Source organism: Castor canadensis, chromosome 7 (genome assembly GCF_047511655.1).
Source record: "Castor canadensis chromosome 7, mCasCan1.hap1v2, whole genome shotgun sequence".
NCBI lineage: Eukaryota > Metazoa > Chordata > Mammalia > Rodentia > Castoridae > Castor > Castor canadensis.
In genome coordinates this window covers 142,428,377-142,446,480 of record NC_133392.1, presented here as the reverse complement: position 1 = coordinate 142,446,480, position 18,104 = coordinate 142,428,377, and the positions used below count along the sequence as shown (strand labels likewise).

The following is an 18,104-nucleotide window of genomic DNA, read 5'->3' as shown; positions in this document are numbered from 1 at the left end:
AGCTTTTTAATTTCAAATTCAACTCTGAAACATCTGTGATGGTTAATCTTGTTAACTTGATTGAAGCATGCCTGGGATATTAGTAAAACACACCTCTGAGTGTGTGAGAAATTATCCAGAGACTCTGACCTAATCAATAACTTAATCCATTGATAGATTTAAAATCTGAATAGACTATTGAGAAATAATTGAAGTGTGGAAGATGGGGCCTGGTTGGAGGAAGTAAGGCAGAGGGAATGTTCTTGGGGGCTAAATCCTGCCCTGGCCCCTGCCTGTTATAACTCCAATGTGTTTCCTGTCCACCAGAATGTACCCTGTTCTGCCATGCTCATCCAGACACGATGAACTGAAACCTCCGTGAACAAAAGAAATACTTCCTGCTTTATATTGTTTCAGTCAGGTATTTATGAGCCCCTCTGGAAATAAACAGATCTAGGTTCAGTACTAATCCTAGGCATTTACTAGTTGTATGGCTTTTAGTTAACGATTTAACCAATTCTCAATTTCTCCATCTATGAAAATGGATAATGCCACTTTCCTCATAGGACTATAGTGCAGATTAAATTAGACAATAAAAACTGTGAAGTATTTATTCTTAGCATATTTCTTTTGACATAAGCACTCAAAATATATTATTATAATGAGATTTTCCAAATCCCCATTTACATCTGAAATAATAGACTATCTCGAAAATAGCCAGTACTAAGATAAACTATACCAAAATTTTGATTTCAAAAGGAGTGTTTTCTTACATCTAAATGAACACCAAAACAAAACAAAACAAAAAAACAAGAAAAAGCCTTCTAAAGATATAACAACTTTCAAAAATACTATAAACATTTCTTATAAGTTCTCTGGAATGAGTATGTCATATCTGTCATTCACAATACACTAATGTAAATCTCTCACCAGTTAGTCTCATATATTACCTAGGATCAAATTAAGCTAGTGATTATCCCTCACTCAATTGCTAACAAAAACATATTAACACAAGTCTCTCTTGCCCCCAAATAAGCAAAAACAGATTAAGAGAGTCCACAGTCATCTATTTTTCTTTATAGTATAAAAAATATTTCCTACAAGCTTTTTTTTTTTTTTGTGCTGGCACTGGGGTTTGAACTCCCAGCCTCATGCTTGCTAGGCAGGAGCTCTACCACTTGAGCCACTCTGCCAGCCCTCCTCTAAGTTTTTAAGAACCTGGACTGGCTTTCAACCATGATCCTCCTGATCTCTGCTTCTTGAATAGCTAGGACTGTAGGCATGAGCCACAAGTGCCAGGCTAAAATAACACAGATTTCTGGCAACAGGGCTAGAAGAAAGTGCCGGGCTAAAATAACACAGATTTCTGGCAACAGTGCTAGAAGAACAGAAAGAGGCAATAAAGCACACTGCATATATCTGTCAATTAGCATGTATTTGTCAATTAGTTTCAATACTAAGTGCCCAAAGAACCTCAAACTAATTTTTGGTAAATCACTGACTTATAGCTCCCACCTCAGACATCTAAAACTAATAAAAGCAATTCCCTATGAACACAATACAGTTATAGAAAATTAGGGATTTCTCTCATTCTAAAGTGATTGTTTTAGTTTGCAGAAAATTTGATCAGTTTGGGATAGGAGGAGGGAAGAGAGGAGTGGGAGAAAGTGGTTAAAACAAACCAACAACAACAAAACCCAAAAAACTACACAATAAGCTCTGAGGCATACTCTACCTGGATATTTAGACTACTTGGTTTTGTCAGAAACTGGTCTCCTCCAGGGGGAGGGGATGATAAAGGAGAACGGTGGAAGGGGTGAATTCAAGTATGATATATTTGATATATTGTAACTTTTGTAAATGCTACAATGTACCCCCACTCAATATAACATCAAAAAAAAAAAAAAGAAAGAAAAAGAAAAGAAATCAATCACCTCTGGATATATTTATTATGTTTACCTAACCGTGGTACTACGTTACATATAAAGTTAAGTCAAGTCAGAGATAGATTCCTCAAAGAGTTTTCCAATCTTGAAAAGATTCCAAGTTTCAGAGTCAAAATCTTAGAAATAGCTAAATTTTGGTGGGTGAACAAGTAAGTGCTTAAAGCCTATGATTTTACATACATGCATCAAAGATACTATTAGAAAGTCGTATACCTAACTTCTACTATACATGTAACTGAGTAAGCATTCTATAGAGGAAGACACATCTTTTGGTTTTCTGACCAGCCCTGCTTGCTTTCTGCGGACAGACAAGTGCTTCTGGAGGATAAAATCAGTATTCTTAAAAAACTACTTACAACAGGATTCCTTACCAAAAGGAGGTAGTCCATATGTTTGGGTTGCCTGAGGGTAGACAGCATAGGGTTGAGACTGCTGCAATGTTTGGTACTGAGTCTGCCCAGGGTAAGCAGTTTCCGAAACAGGAACTGACAGGATATGTGCATAAGGTCTAGAAAAATTCAAGAAAACAAAAACTTTCATCTGTAACTTATTTTAGTAAAGAAATATAGATAAAGTAGGTAACAGCACTAAAAGCAAATAGTCAGAAACAAGAAGACCAATCTTCCATTTAAACTGACTCATTATGGTCAGAAAGTAGAACCCTTTTTTCCTTTTCGGGTTCCATTATCACCTACCTAAGGAACAATATTATAGAAAATGTAATAGCTTCAAACATCTTTACTAACTAACTTACTAATCTACGAACATTTGTGATGGGCTCCATGTGAAACTCTATGTGAGAAAACAAGGATTATACTTACTTATGCCCTTATATTTACATATAAAACAAAATCCTAACATAATAAAAAACTGAACAGAAGAGGATTGGCAAATGGCTTTCCTTCTCCACCAAGGCCCCTGAGCCAAACTAAACTTATGAGAAAGAGAGCAGGACTTGGAAAAAATGATGCTGAAGAAAAGGCAAGCACTGGAAAGCAGAGTGTAGGGGTGGGCCTTAATATCCTCAAATCAAACCTACAAAACACGAGCTGGGTTAATTAATAAACCTGGGAAGTTGCAGACAGGACTCAATCACCCCACTGATATTTAAATCTGAGCACTATGCCACTAGTTGGTGCCAAGCACATCAGGGATTGGTAGGGATTTAAAGTTAGCAGTGAAATCTCTGGGACTTTATACTGGCTAGCTGACTGAATCATTTCATCCATACTACTACACTGAATGTTTAGATGTCTGTTATTTTATTTCATGTGATGTACTTAAATAATTTAAAAAACCCTGCTATATGTACCATAAAAGTCTTAACAACAAAATATGTTGAGTGGGGGGAGTGTTATTTTAGCAGGAGAAAAGGCTTTTTTTTTTCAGTTTTGTGGGAAGAAGATGATATAAGGAAGGCTACAAGACGCAGTATGTGAGTTGAGCAGATTAGGAGGTACACAAATAGGAGAGAAAGGGTGTTCTAGGACAACAAAAAAGCCCTGGCAAAAGTATAGAGAAAGGAAAGCAAGGGCTTCAGCCTCCAAGGAGCAAACATTATATTAAGTATGTTGAGAAGGAAGCAGCAAGCCAAAGGTAGAAAGATAGCAAAGCCCTTGAATGCCGGGCTAAAAGAATTCAGACAAATGTGAAACAACTGGAAGGCACTGAAATTGCTGAGCAGAGTGACAAAATCAGAGCTATTTTTTTTTTAAAAAGCAGACTAGAAGGGTGTGAAAACTGAAATGGAGGTCTTGTTAAAAAAATTATAAAGAATGGTTCCAGCAAGTGGTAAGGAGGTCTGAATTTAGATAGAAGACATACCTAATACTGTGTCTTGAATGTACCAGGTATGCAAATACTTCATGAATGATTTTGGAATATGTAACATATTCACATTTCAGTAGATTCTTAGTGACTGTATTAGTCAGAGTAAGTCGAGGAAATAGTTTAGGCTATAGTTGTTACTCAAGTCGTATGAAAATAATTTGAAGTAAGACACCTCAAATGGTCCAATTTGCAATGTGGTAAAGACTATAATCTCCTTTTCCGTGTGTTTTTATAGATAATGTCACCATGTTGAAAAAAAATTTCAAAAACGAAATGGGAAAATTGGGTATCTTACTGTTCACTCTTCTCAAACTAAGTAACACAGAATAGCTTGATATACCAGAAAGTTCACAGAGCTCACATGTGTTTCACATTTAGTATCTAATTTCGCTATACTGATCCCTAATGATAGTCACTTCACAGAAGAAAACCACGTAAGAATGGCCCAAGAACAACACTTGTGTTAACATTGGGAGAATTTAAAAATTGTTTTTTTTTTTTTAGTACTGGGGTTTGAACTCAGGACCTTGTGCTTGCTAGAGAGATGTTCTACCATTTGAGCCACACCATCAACAAATAATTATTTTTAATTCAAAAGGTGTAAATGGGCATAAGAAGAAAAAAAATGCCAGCCAGGTTCCCTTTCAAAACAGTCTCATAGGCATCTCTCACCTCTGTTACCAATTTCTTTACGTATCTTGCATTTGTAAGTATGTAAGAATATATCCTACCTTACTGAGGGGACCTGTATGTGTGTGGACAGGTCTATTCTTCATCAATGCACAATTAGTAACTTGTGTACAAAGGCTCCAAACTTACCCATCTTGGAGATGACTAACTTGGCTGGTCTGAAATGCTGACATTACCCTGTGAAGGCCCAAACATACCTCTTTGTGACTTCAACCCACCCAACTTGTCTACCATCAACTTCAATTTTACTCTGCGGACATTCCTTAAACAAGAAGCTAAACACAGTATAGGCTAACTCCCAGTCTGGGGCAGGCTTGAGCTGCTTTTATTGATCTGTATGACAAGATAGGGGTCCATCAGTAATATGCTTTGATCACTATTTTGAATTTCCAGTGCCTATGCATTTACAGTGGATTCCTGTATAAAGTGATCTATTTCAGAGTAACTTTTTTTTTTTTAAAAAGAATGATACATAGATATATTTAGAAGGAAAAAAATGGAGTAACAACAGGCAGAACAAGAGAGGTAAAAATAAGTTAAGTATTAAATTTTGCAATGAACCTAGAGAAAAAGTATATGTATTTTGGAAGAAATTATTCAACTTACTTTGTAGAATACATTTGTGAGGTATAATCATTAGATGAGCGAGGGATATAATCGGTGCATGTCATAACTGAAAAAAGATAATATCACCAGGTAAAAAAGTTAGAATATTTCAAAAAATGAAATGTATAGTCATTCAAACTAAATAACACAATACAGCTTAGATACCAGGAAGTCTGAAAGACTATGTAGCAGAAAATACCTCACTTTTGTATTTACAGACCAGTTATAGATTTTAGGAAATGGTAAAAACAGCAAGAATGGCAGGGGTGAGGGTATGGAAAAGAGCTGAAGGTTGGTACCAACTCGTCTTTATCTTCACTTGTCACTGGGCTAAACTAGAGATGAAGCAATGCCCTAAGTTCTCAGCTGTGCTCACTGGTACATTATGCTTCTTCATTCTTTGGGTACTTACCATATTCTTAGTTAAAGGACATAGAAATGTCTTATGGAAGATTGATCTGGGGAAAATCTTCCTCAAAACTATTCTTACTGCTGTGTTTAATCAACAGCAGAACAGATGTAAGAATGCTTCTATGCTATTTTTTCTGCTTTGTAGTAAAGGTTTTAAGTTTGGCAAATCAGAAATAGACTTGCAAAACTGATGTGATGCTCTGATGGATCATCAAGCAGACTTGACTTCTCCAGCTAGTGTCTCTTGTCCTCCAGAACTTTATCTGGAAATAGTTTCTGTGAAGGCTTGGCAACATAGTCACATCTGGGAGAAATACTGCAAATATCTGACTTAAATTTGACAGGTAGCTAATTCCCATTCATCAGGCACTACTTCTTCAGTCCATGTGGTAGAAAAAAACACACATTAAGAGCTTTCACCAGACTCCTGAACTGTTCAAGGACTTCCTTCAATATCAATAAAAGAAGCTATCCTATTGTGAATAGGATCTGAGATTGAACTAACTTTATGCCTAACTATGATCCCTTAAACAGTGCCTGACTTAAATGGGGGAACCCTGGTCTAGAAAGAACAGGGGCCAATTCATGCCCAAGAATAAGACAAATCAACACCTATGAGTTTATTATAGAAGATCTTATCCCATGCCATTGTTTGATGTCTTTAAAAATAATTACTGGAAACTTGAAGTTCACATTCATCTAGCTTCATTTTGACAACTGGTGATCTCAATCTGAAGTTCTCGTCATCCATCCATAGAATGTAAGGTAAGTCCATTCCTTCTCTGCTAATACGCACTTATAAAAAAACAACCCTGAAACACTTATCCTCCTCCAATGAAAGAACAAACCTTAATCTTGGCAGTGTTTGCGAACCACGAAAGGGTTACAGACTCAGGGCACAATCTGCTATTAAAGAATAGGAGGATGAAGAAAATAATATGTTGACTTATGCCAGAGTACCAACAGTGCGGATAAAGCAAAGAATGAAATATACTCTAAAGGTAAAACTAACAGGACATATTAATGCATTTGGATGTAGGATAAGGAAAATAGGGAAATACAGGATGATTTCTAGGTTTTTAGTTTGAACAATTAGAGGAATAGTGATATCACTTCCTAAGATGGGTAAGTTTGTGAGAAGACTGATGGGCGCTAAACAAATTGAAATCTCTTTTTCAGGTGTGTTAAGAATTATTTTCTTTTTGGACATCTAAGTAGAGATCTGAAAAAGGTGGTCGAATACACAAATGAAATCAGGGGAAAAATCAGAATGGAAATATAAATTTGGGATTTAGTAAAAAAGTATAAGACATGGGCTGGCAGTGTGGCTCAAGTGATAGAGTGCCTACCTACACCATGAAGCACTGAGTTCAAACCCCCCAGTAACGCCAAAGAATAAAAAAATAAAATAAAATAACGACTGAGAGCATAGCTGAAATAAGGCTCTGTGTTCATGTATAAGACATTTAAAATAACAGATGGGAGGGTCGTGAAAGAGAAAAGATGGTAGCTTAGAACCAAGTTCTAGGCCTACCAACATACAGAGTTCAGCAAGAGGAAGGAAAGGTCATCAAAGGAGAAAGGTGAGAGGAAATATGGAGACAGTGAGAATGAGAGAGAAATGTCTACTAGAATTGGCGTATGAAAGTAACTGACACCCTTGACAAGAGCAGTTTCAATGAAGAGTAGGGACAGAAGCAACATTTAAGAGGACTGAAAAGTAAATGGGAGGTGAGGCAACTCTTTTCAGAGGTTTTAAAACAAAGAGAAAGTCTATAACTAGTAGAAGATGTGGCACCAAAAGGGGATTCTGCTAGTTTTTAATGTGGATAGATACCATAGTATATCTCTTTACTGACAAGAAGGACTAAGATGAGGATAGAACATGAAGATGCAGGAGTAGTAGTAAGATAACCATAGTACCAAAGTCCTGGGGGAAGATGACAAAAGAAATGGAACGTAAATTAAAAGGACTTATATTTAAATGACCCAAAGATTGTATGCACATATGAATAAAATAAAATTAAAAAAAAAGGACATATATTTGATGAGAGCAAGAGCACCATTTCCATTCTAACAAGAAGGAAGCAAGACAGCATGGTATAAACATAGGTAGGCTTGAAGATATGGTGGTGATGGGATGAGAAGGGAGTTTCCTGTCAGATAGCTTTTATTTAAGAAAGGCATTTTAAGTTAAGAATGAGGAAATGTAAGTATTGGTGCTTTGAGAGTAGAAGAGGTGGTGTGAAATAATACAAAGCAAAACATCAGGAAAATGAAGGGTTTCCAAGCAGACTGAGTGCTCATCTGAAGCCCTATGGTTATGACTATGGGGTAAGTAGTCTGTTAGGAATATAATCCCATCCAATAATATTTAGTAGTGTGTATACATTTATGGAGAAGGTGGAGAGTCAGATCAAATTAGAACTGGGGTTTAGCAAGGAGACCATAAGAGATATTAAAAGAATTTGTTATCGAAAATATTAAAAGAATTTGTAAGAGAGTGACTATAATAAAGGACAAGAGAATCTATGCTAAGAAGACAAATGAAAACGAGGGAAATGATGGGTACTGGATAAGTCATCCACATAAATGTTGAAAACAGAAACAGCAGTTAAGTTTGAGTGGAGAAGAAAACAAAGAACAGAATGATTGAAAATTCAGCCTGAGGTAAAATGGAAAGGTATAGATATAAACTTCAAGGGAACTAGAGTGTTTGAAGGGAAAAGGAAGAGAAATTATTTGCAGGGAGCGAGAAGACTCAACTTACTTCCTGGCCCTGAAATATTTAACGCATGAGATTTTAGGGAACAGATCTATTTCTTGGAAATGAATGGGGCGTTCAAGAAATTAGAGGAGATATTGTAACAATTTACAGCAGTTTCACAATTTTTTAAATGAAATTGTTCTTTTTATTCTTGTATTATCAAACTGTTTATGACAAACATGTATTAGCTCTTTTCGGAGAGGAGAGTGTACTAGGGTTTGAACTCTGGGCCTCATGCTTGCTAGGTAGGCACTCTTACCACTTCACTCCACCAGCCGTCACAATTTTTTTGTCTGATACATAAGGAGAACTGTTCTATAGGAGAGTGAGAAGTTGGTACACAGAATGTTTCTCTTCTTGAGCTGGATCTCCCTCACGGCCCAATATCAATTAGGGCTCATGGGAGACTGGAAATTGCTTTTCTTCGTTGGCCAAGATCGACATTTGGGATCACTTGGCTTTATTAGAAAGGCAGAAACTATCAAGTCCTCTAGAGGAGCAGTCAGGTTGGCTCACAAACTTTCCTGATTTTGAGTAAGGCAATATTACCTTTAGAACATCTAACCACTAAGCAAAATAAATAAATAAATAAATAAATAAATCATGTGTGACCATGTGATTTTTTTTCCTCACACGGAATGTTTAGTTTAGGGGAACTTTCTGAATATTCTCAGACAATCCAGGCACTCAGTGAGTCCCAATTATAGAAGAATAGCATCACCTGGTTGTAGGAATGCCTCTTCCATCATGCATAGAATATAGTACTTACTTTCCTCTGACATGGTAAGGTTTGAAGCAAGGCTTGATGTTTCAGGTTTCTGATCACTGACATCTGTGTTGCTTACTTGACTAGAAAAACCAAAATGAGTATGTTAGCCCCTGACTGATTTGCTGCAATGCTAAAAGTGATGAGATCAAACCTATTTCCTACTAGGCTATACAAATAAGAGACTAATGAAGAGGCTATCGTGAAGGAAACCTTCATGATATTCTTATTCTTAGTTTTAGGCTAGTGCCTTCGGCATTCTACTGTTCTTTCTCATCTTCCTAAATTCCTTTGAGAGTTTATATTACTCAGAAACTACAGCTAAGTCATGGGCATGTCAAATTTTTCGCTAAGATCATATGTTAAAGAAAAATTCCAAAAATCCAAAACTCTGCTCAGTCACTTCACTTTTTTTTTTTTTTTGGTGGGACTATGGTTTGAACTCAGGGCTTCATGCTTGCAAAGCAGGTGCTCTACCACGTGAGCCACACCTCCAGTCCATTCTGGAATTATTTTGGAGATGGGGTTTCTCAAACTATTTGTCCAGGGTGGTCTTGAACCAAGATCCCCCAAATCTCAGCCTCCCAAGTAGCCAGGATTACAGACATGAGCCCCTGGCGCCTTTCTCAAACATGATATGTATTATGTACTTATGAGGCATAATGTAACATTTTGATATGGTTACACTGTAGAATGATAAATCAAGCTAACTTAAAAATCCATCACTCATATGCTTTTCTTTGTGGTTAAAACATTTAAAATCCATTCTTTTAGTAATTTTGAAATATATAATGCCTTATACACCACAGCCACCATTCTATGTGCTTTGTCACTTTTGTTCCAAAGTATCACAGGAGAGTAGGAAGATCTCCGATTCCAGACAATGGTTCTTAATCAGCTGCAAATCATAATCACTTGAAGTTTTTTCAAATTACACATGCTTGTTTCCAAAAAGGGGTTCTGCACCCTTACAAATGGTTCAACAGGCATTTCTCTTCTGCACTTAAAAAAAAAACTTTATTTTTTTTTTGTTATCATACCTAGAATTGAACCCAGTTCCACACGCTAGACAAGCACTCTACCACTAAGCTATAGCCTCAGCTCTTTTTCTTAAATTAGGAAAATTTAGAGATATTCTCAAAGATAAGCCATGAAAACTAGGAAGGCAACCTATATGTTTAGGATACTATAATGTCGTGAAGATGGCACTAAAATTCTGGAATGGAGATCATTTGCACTTGAATCCCTCACAGTATCTTCTCTTTTCCTTTAATCCCACTCTTCAGTTATTCCTTACCAGAATAGCTTAGTGATTTACAGGGCAGATTCTACACCTAGGCTGTTCAAGTTCATAGTTCATTCTCCCAACAGCTAGCTCTATGACCTTGGACAAGTCACTGGACTTCTCTATGCCTTAGTGTCTTTAACTGTCAGTGAGGATTGAAAATAGAACCCACCTCATAGGGTTGTTATAAGAATAACAGCAATACATAAGAAGCATATAAATCCAGAACATAGTAAATACAATATATCTGGAGCTGTTATTCTACTACCCAGCCCAGACACCCTTCCCATATTCATGCTCCCTAGACAGAAACCTGTTTTGCTCTTTCATACTCTAGGGAGAGATGGAGGGCACTGTACCAGAGAATCCATATGGCTGAAAGATAAAGTTGGCTAGTAAGAGGTAAGAGTAGACTTTACATAGCAACACTTAAAGCTCGCATATCATTCCTGAAAGTGGCCTCTAATATTGGCGCATTAATAAAGTTTTATTTTCCTGGCATAGCCTGAATGTGCAATTAGTTTTTTCTCAAATGAATTTAATTTTTTAAGCTAAATCCTGAAGTGAAGTTTTTACCTCTTGACTCAAATGCTTACATTTGTGGAATAGCACCTAATGTACTAACCAAGATATCACCATGGAATAGATGAGTAGTTGGGCTTAGGTAAGGTTGTGATTTTGCTAGCAAGTATGAAACAGGAAAAAAGAGGAGGAAATTAAGAATGTTTGCAAGGTTGGTTCAGTTTCCTGGGGGATGGGCTCAGCCTACTCACCTCTCCCCAGCTGAGTCTAGAGTAGCAGGGCCAAGTATCTGCCTGTGTGAGAAAGATGTTTTAAGAAAGCCTTGCCTGGGGCTGCTGGAGTGGCTCAAGTGGTAGAGCGCCTGCCTAGAAAGACTTGCCTGGGCTATGTAAGCCACACGTTAACTTTTACAGTAGCTTTTATTATTTAAGCAGTATAAGAAAAAAACTGAAATTCTTTTTGAGGGAAGGTCAGTGGGTAGTAATGAAAATGTGATACATCATTTAATTGAAAGTGTGAGACAACATACGGCTAGCATTATCAGTTCTGGCAGAAATAAGCTAGAATGATAGAATGTGGTGGTTAAGAAATTCATGAAATTAATGTGTGATGCAGTTACTGGCTCACATGGGTGGTGAACAATCTGACAAGAGGTAAGGAACTATGGAAAACTGAAAACTTTTGGGTCATGAATGCCAGAGCATGAGGTACAAAGAAGTTGCCTTCTGTATGGGGAGTGGAGCTAATAACTGAGGTGTCCCATACCTATTTGATAATTAATGCCAAATCCACCAGATTTCCCGTATTTTGGCTTATGTTTCCTATTTTGTACACTAGACATTTGACTGAAGAATTTAACATTTTTCAATTTTACCAGCTCTCCCCTATTCAATACAGTGTCTTGATACATTGTATTAGTCCAGTACATGTTGTTGAATAAATAATGAATGCATCAAATGATCAGTACATGTATTTTGAGGAAAAGTTATCTTTTAGGAGATTTTTTTTGTTTTTTGTTAAAACAGTGTCTCACTACATTGCCCATTGAACTTGTGAGCTCAAGTGATTCTACTCTGGTAGGCAGGTACTCTACCACTACAGTCATGTCCCCAGCTCATGTAATCCTATTTTAGAAAGAAATTTTATTATTAAACAAAAATAATTTCAAAATGTAAAAGCGGATGGTAAGAATCAAAAAGAGCGTAGTCAATTCAAAACATGCTCATATACTAATCAGCATGTGAAAAAAGTTAAAATACATCATTAAAAAGGAATTCAACTAGCTGGGCATCAGTGGCTCACACCTGTAATCCTACTTGGGAGGCTGAGATTGGGAGGATGGTGGTTCAAGGCCACCCTGGGCAAATAGTTCTTGAGACTCTATCTCCAAACAAAAACCAGAAATGGTTGTTGAAAATGGGTTGGAGGTGTGACTCAAGCAGTTAGGGAATCTGCTTTGCAAGTGCAAAGTCTTCAATTCAAACCCAGTCCCACCAAGAAAAAAAGAAAGAAATTCAACTTTATGTACCTTAAAGTTTGCTCTCCTGGTTCCTGCATCTTGGCTTTTTTCACCTGGGGATATAAGCATACAAAGGAATCAATGCAGCAAACTGTTTCTGAAATCTATTACTCAAATAATTTGCCCCTGGGATTGGGTCCAGGGTCCTCTCTGATACCAACTCCCTTATTAAAATGGTACAGCATTTGCATATAGCCTCTGCACATCTTCCAACTACTTTAAATCATCTCTAGATTACCTATAATGCTTAATACAATTTAAATGCTATGGATATAGTTATTATTCTGTATTTAGGGAATAATGAGAAGAAAAAAGTTCAATAGCAATGCAATTTTCTTATCCACTATCTTCAATCTGCAATTGATTAAATCAGCAGGTGTGAAATTCAGATATAGAGGGCTGAGCATATATTAACTAATATATTAAGGATAACAGTTTCTTTCTTTCTAGGTTTTTAAAAATTTTGCATAAGCACTTTCTTTCCCCCTTTTTTATTAGCATATATTAATTATACAAAATGGTGGATTTCATTATGGTATTTTTACACTTGTACATAATGTACTTTGACCTGCTTAGTACCCTCAGTTATTCCCCTTCCCCCCTCCCTCTAGTTCTCTTCCTCTTCTCAAATAGTCCCCCTTCTACATTCATGCCTTTTTAAATTTAAAATCTAGATTCTGCACATGAGAGGACATATGGTGTTTGTCTTTCTGACTGGCTTATGTCATTTAACATGATGATCTCCAGTTCCATCCACTTGCCTGTAAATGACTTATTTCATTCTTCTTAAGGCTGAAAACCATTTCATAGTTAATACAGACCATATTTTCTTTCCATTCATCTGCTGATGAGCACCTAGGCTAATTCTACAACTTGATTATTACTGTGAACTGTGCTTCATTAAACATGGGTTTAATGACTCTATTGTATTGTGATTAATTTCTTCAGATATATACCCAGGAGTGGTATAGAAAGATCATATGGCAATTCCAGCTTTAGTTTTTTGAGGGATCTCTATAGTGATTTCTATAATGGCTGTACTAATTTACATTTTCACCAACAGTATAAAGGGTTCCTATATTATTTCTATTATTTTTAAATAGGGTCTCTCACACACATATGCCTGAGCTGGCCTGTACCATAATCCTCTTATTTATGCTTCCCAAGTAGTGGGCATGACAGTTGCATGCCACCATGCCCAATTTTTTATTGGTTGAGATGAAATTTCATGAGTTATTTTGACCAGGACTTTGATCCTCCTAATTAATATCTGTCTCCTGAATAGCTAGGTTTACAGGCACAAGCCACAATGCCCAGCCCAGTCTCTACTTTAAAAGGATTATATGAAGACCAGCACTGGAGCAAGAACAAGAAATACATACAGGCTGGGAATGTAACTCAGTAAGAAAGCAACTGTTAGCATTAGAGAGATCCTGGGGTTCATAGCAAAAAACCAAAAACAAACAAAACAAAACCCCTGAAATTTACATAGTATGAGTCTCTGAAGAAGTAACATTATTACTCTTTGATACTTAAAAATTTTTTTCCCAGCTTTCTAGTATCACAGATACTTGAACCACTTATAGCTTAAAACTTTAAACCATCCATTAACAGATCCTAGTGACTGTCAAATCCTCTTCTAAGGATTCATGAAAGTCTGTTCAAAGATCATTTTAAAATGCTGCCACCACCAGGCACCAGTGGCATGCCTGTAATCCTACTCAGGAGGCAGAGATCAGGAGGATCAAGGTTTAAAGCCAGACGAGGCAAATAGTTCTTGAGACCCTATCTCGAAACTACCTAACACAAAAAGGGCTGATGGAGTGGAATGAATGAATGAATACATACATACATACGTACATACATAAATAAAAAAATAAAATGTTGTCACTAATCAGCATTAAACTAGCACAGTCTATTGTTTCCAGCATCCAGTTCCTCCTGGCTATTACCTTTGAATAAAAAACAAGTAACAGTAACAAAAAACCAAAACAACACAGCATTTTTAAATCTTCTGTTTTTAAATCTCTGTAGTTTTTCAAAGATAATAAAAATTGGTTTGGCAATCATGCTTCTAAATTTTCAGGTCTACAATTTACTTCCCATGAGTCTGGAGGATTAGAACTCATTTAAAATAACTAGGTGCTTGCTTAGAAATATAAGACTACAATCTTTTTTGAAAAAGATGCTGTCCTTTACAAGGTATAGATGTTCCCCTTGACAAAGGAGCCAGAAAGAAATTCGGGTCTGAGTCAGTTGTTATTTATCATGCCAGGGTCATTCTTTTCATTGATATTTTGGATTTCTACTACAGCCTGTGAAAAGCTGTTTTTCTCCTCAAAAGGTGACATTTACTGTTCCTAGTCTACCTCTTTTGAACAGCTAATAAGTGTTCTGAATTTTCTAAGATTCTGTATTTGGCATCCATTAATTACAAGGCCAAAATGAAGATCCCCTGTGATCCAGAACTTAGACTTTGAATCATTTTACCTACCTCATGCACACCAAGCCCCTATTTCTCTTGTTCTAAATCAACTTAATACCAAATACCAGACAACTAGGGATAGCCCCTAGTCCACAAAGCCTGCTAGAATTATTTAAACTAGCCAGTCCTATTCTGAGCTGTCTTGCCTTTCCTGCAGAAACCCCAATAAAGTCTGTGGCCACATCTTTCCTTGGCTCCTTTCTAGCTCCTGACCAACATTGGTGCTACACCCTGGACTATGTCTCTCATTTCTAGGGGAACTATGTGTAACATTAAACTTTTCTTTCAATGACACTGATGCTCCTGTGTCATCACAGTCACCTTTAAGTCTAGACCTGGGTACAAATCAATAAGAAAATGATCCATCATGAATTAACCACTTATAGTTAGCAGAAATTTTGGTTTTAAAGCACTTCAATTTCTTGGACTGGGATGTGGCTTAAATGGTAGAGCACCTGCCTAGCAAGTGTGAGATCCTAACTTCAAACCCCAGTACTGCTAACAAATAAATAAATAAATAAAGTTCATGTTACAGAAACTGAACAGAATGAGAAAGAAAGTAGAGTAGAAAAGATGACTCATCAGCAGGTCAGCCTCACAATTCTCATTACCCTAAACAGGTAAGGCGTGGCTAACAACAATGCCCATTTCAACAGTACATCAACATTTACACAGGTCTTTTGAAAATGAGTAGGCTTGTCTTACTATATTAAACACCCAAAGACATAAGTTTCTTTGGTACATTTAGAGTCTATAATTAACTATGTGTTCCAATAGTGTATATCACTTTATAGACACTACACACACACACACACACACACACACACACACACACACACAGAGGATGCTTTTTATTACCCTGATTATTAATACCCCACCAAGGATAAGGGATCACATTTTAAATGTTTCAAAATGTTTTTATTAGCTGTTTATATCTTTCTAGTTTTATACTTACTTCAACTAATAAGGTTAAAAGAATAACTGGCAAAGTAATCATCAGTATACAATTCTTAACATGAAGAAAAATATTAAAAATACATTAAAAGACTTCATTATTTAAATGGAAACTAGTGTCTCTCCTTTTGTGACATAAAGAATACATCTAGGGAACTCTTATATATTGTTAGTAGAAACATAAATTAGCTCAGCTACTGTGGAAATCTGTATGGAGGTTCCTCAAAAAACTAAAAATGGAACTACCATATGATCCTGGTATACCAGTCCTGGTAGGAAGCAATCAAAGTCAGGACACAACAGAGATTCCTGCACACCCATGTTTATCGCAGCACAATATACAATAGAGATATCACAGTACCAGCCTAGGTGACCATCAGCTGATGAAAGGATAAAGAAAATGTGCTATATTATTCATATATTCATATATTCATGTGGTATATTATTCAGTCATAAAGAAAAATGCAATTATGTCATATATAGGCAAATGAATGGAACTGGAGATAATCATGCTAAGTGAGATAGCCAGAGACAGAAAGACAAATATATATTTTCTCATGTGCAAAATCTAGATTATAAAAAAATTTTAAAAGACATAAAAGCGGAAGGAGGCCAATGGGGAAAGGGGAAAGAAAGAGTGATAGGGAGGTGAAATACATATTAAATGTCATAATGAAATCCAGTACTCTATAAAATGAATTTAACAAAAATACAAAAGAATACATCTAGCTTGTCATGGTGGTACAGGTCTGTAATCCCAGCACTCAAAGTTTAAGGAGGAAGATCCAAATTTTAAGGCCAAGCTGGGCTACACGCAAGATCCTATCTCAAACAAAGGAAAACAACAACAAAAACACAGAATAATACATCTAGAACAACAAAAGTCATATTCTATTATTTGCTTTCTAAACTTAAAATTTTATAAGTTGGATTTTTCAGAAAGATTCTTACCACTTTGTATTATCTCAGTATGAAATCCAAGAGCCATACTCAGGATAGCAAATTGAAACAGTATTCATCTAACTTCAGAAAAAGAAACTCAAGACAAAAAGACAAGACCCTACACTCACAGGAAATCAATGTGAGTCAATGCCCTGTATAGCTATCCTTATCTCAACCAGCAAAACCCCTTGTTCCTTCCTATTATTGATTATACTCTCTCTACAACAAAATTAGAGATAAGGGCAAAATAGTTTCTGCTGGGTATTGAGGGGGGGAGCGGGAGGGGGTGGAGTGGGTGGTAAGGGAGGGGGTGGGGGCAGGGGGGAGAAATGAACCAAGCCTTGTATGCACATATGAATAATAAAAGAAAAATGAGAGAAAAAAAAAAAGACAAGACCCTTTAACGTGAAAGTTATATTAAAAGAATAACATTATTATACCTCTAATCCTAGCACTTTGAAGGTGGAGTCAGGAGGATCATGCATTCTAGGCCAGCCTTAGCCACATAGCAAGACTCTACCAGAGTGGCTCAAGTGGTAGAGCACTTAACTAGCAAGCATGAGGCCCTGAGTTCAAACCCCAGTACTACAAAAAAAAAACAAAACACACACACACACACACACACAATGATACTATTCCTTTCATTTTTAAAATGTTAAGGGTCAAAAAACAAAAAGAGAATATCAAATTTTTTAAAGAAATTTAAAAATTTAATCTGGTCTCTATGGATCTTATCTATTTGTAAGAGTTAGCTAGTGGTAAAATTATTTTCCTCAATACTACTTTTTTTTTAGAAATTTAAGTCAATTCAAGAATTCATATATAAATTAAAAATAAAACAAAATTTTCCAATAAAATAGCAATATACTGCCTAATGGTAAACAGATGACCTCTTTTATTTTCTAAAAACTGTAACACTAAATTAAAATCTACTGTTTTATAAAATCACATTCCAAATTTAAAAACTCACTTTGTAATGCTGAACTTTTTAAACAGATTCCTTAGCTTTTTTGGGGGGGTGTGGAGGCAGTACTGGGGTTTGAACTCAGGACCTCACTCTTCTCCGCTAGGCATGTGCTCTACCACTTTAGTCACATGCCTAGCCCCTCAGACTTCTTAGCATTAAGTTAGCTAAATATGAGTTTAAGAACATGCAACATTCATAGTATGGTGGTACATGCCTGTAATCCCAGCACTCAGGAGGCTGAGGCAGGAGAATTGAGAGTTTGAAGCCAGTGTGGGCCATATAGCAAGACCCTGCCTCAAAACAAACAAACAAACAAAAAACCACAGAACATTGTTTTCTTACAGGGAAACTATTAAAGAATCTTTTTCTTTATTTTTATTTCTAATTTGGAATTTAAAAGTCTAATTGAAAAATCTTTTAAAATCTCTTCATATC

General features: G+C 36.3%; 1 protein-coding gene across 7 annotated transcripts in view; it reads right to left on the bottom strand.

Annotated features, from left to right (window-relative positions):
• The window catches only part of Eya3 (EYA transcriptional coactivator and phosphatase 3), a 104,278-nt gene that overhangs the window by 42,399 nt on the left and 43,775 nt on the right, over positions 1-18,104 (bottom strand). For 3 of the 7 annotated variants that reach the window (XM_074080852.1, XM_074080851.1, XM_074080853.1), the window contains exons 3-7: positions 12,331-12,374; positions 11,054-11,095; positions 8,999-9,078; positions 5,052-5,118; positions 2,297-2,433 (exon numbers count right to left, since the gene is read on the bottom strand). In XM_074080852.1, the coding sequence (XP_073936953.1) occupies positions 2,297-2,433; positions 5,052-5,118; positions 8,999-9,078; positions 11,054-11,095; positions 12,331-12,374 (370 nt within the window). Of the gene's footprint in view, positions 1-2,296; positions 2,434-4,574; positions 4,787-5,051; positions 5,119-8,998; positions 9,079-11,053; positions 11,096-12,330; positions 12,375-18,104 lie in introns of those variants that run through there. The other 4 variants (XM_020178687.2, XM_020178701.2, XM_074080854.1 and 1 more) reach the window with 3 other exon arrangements.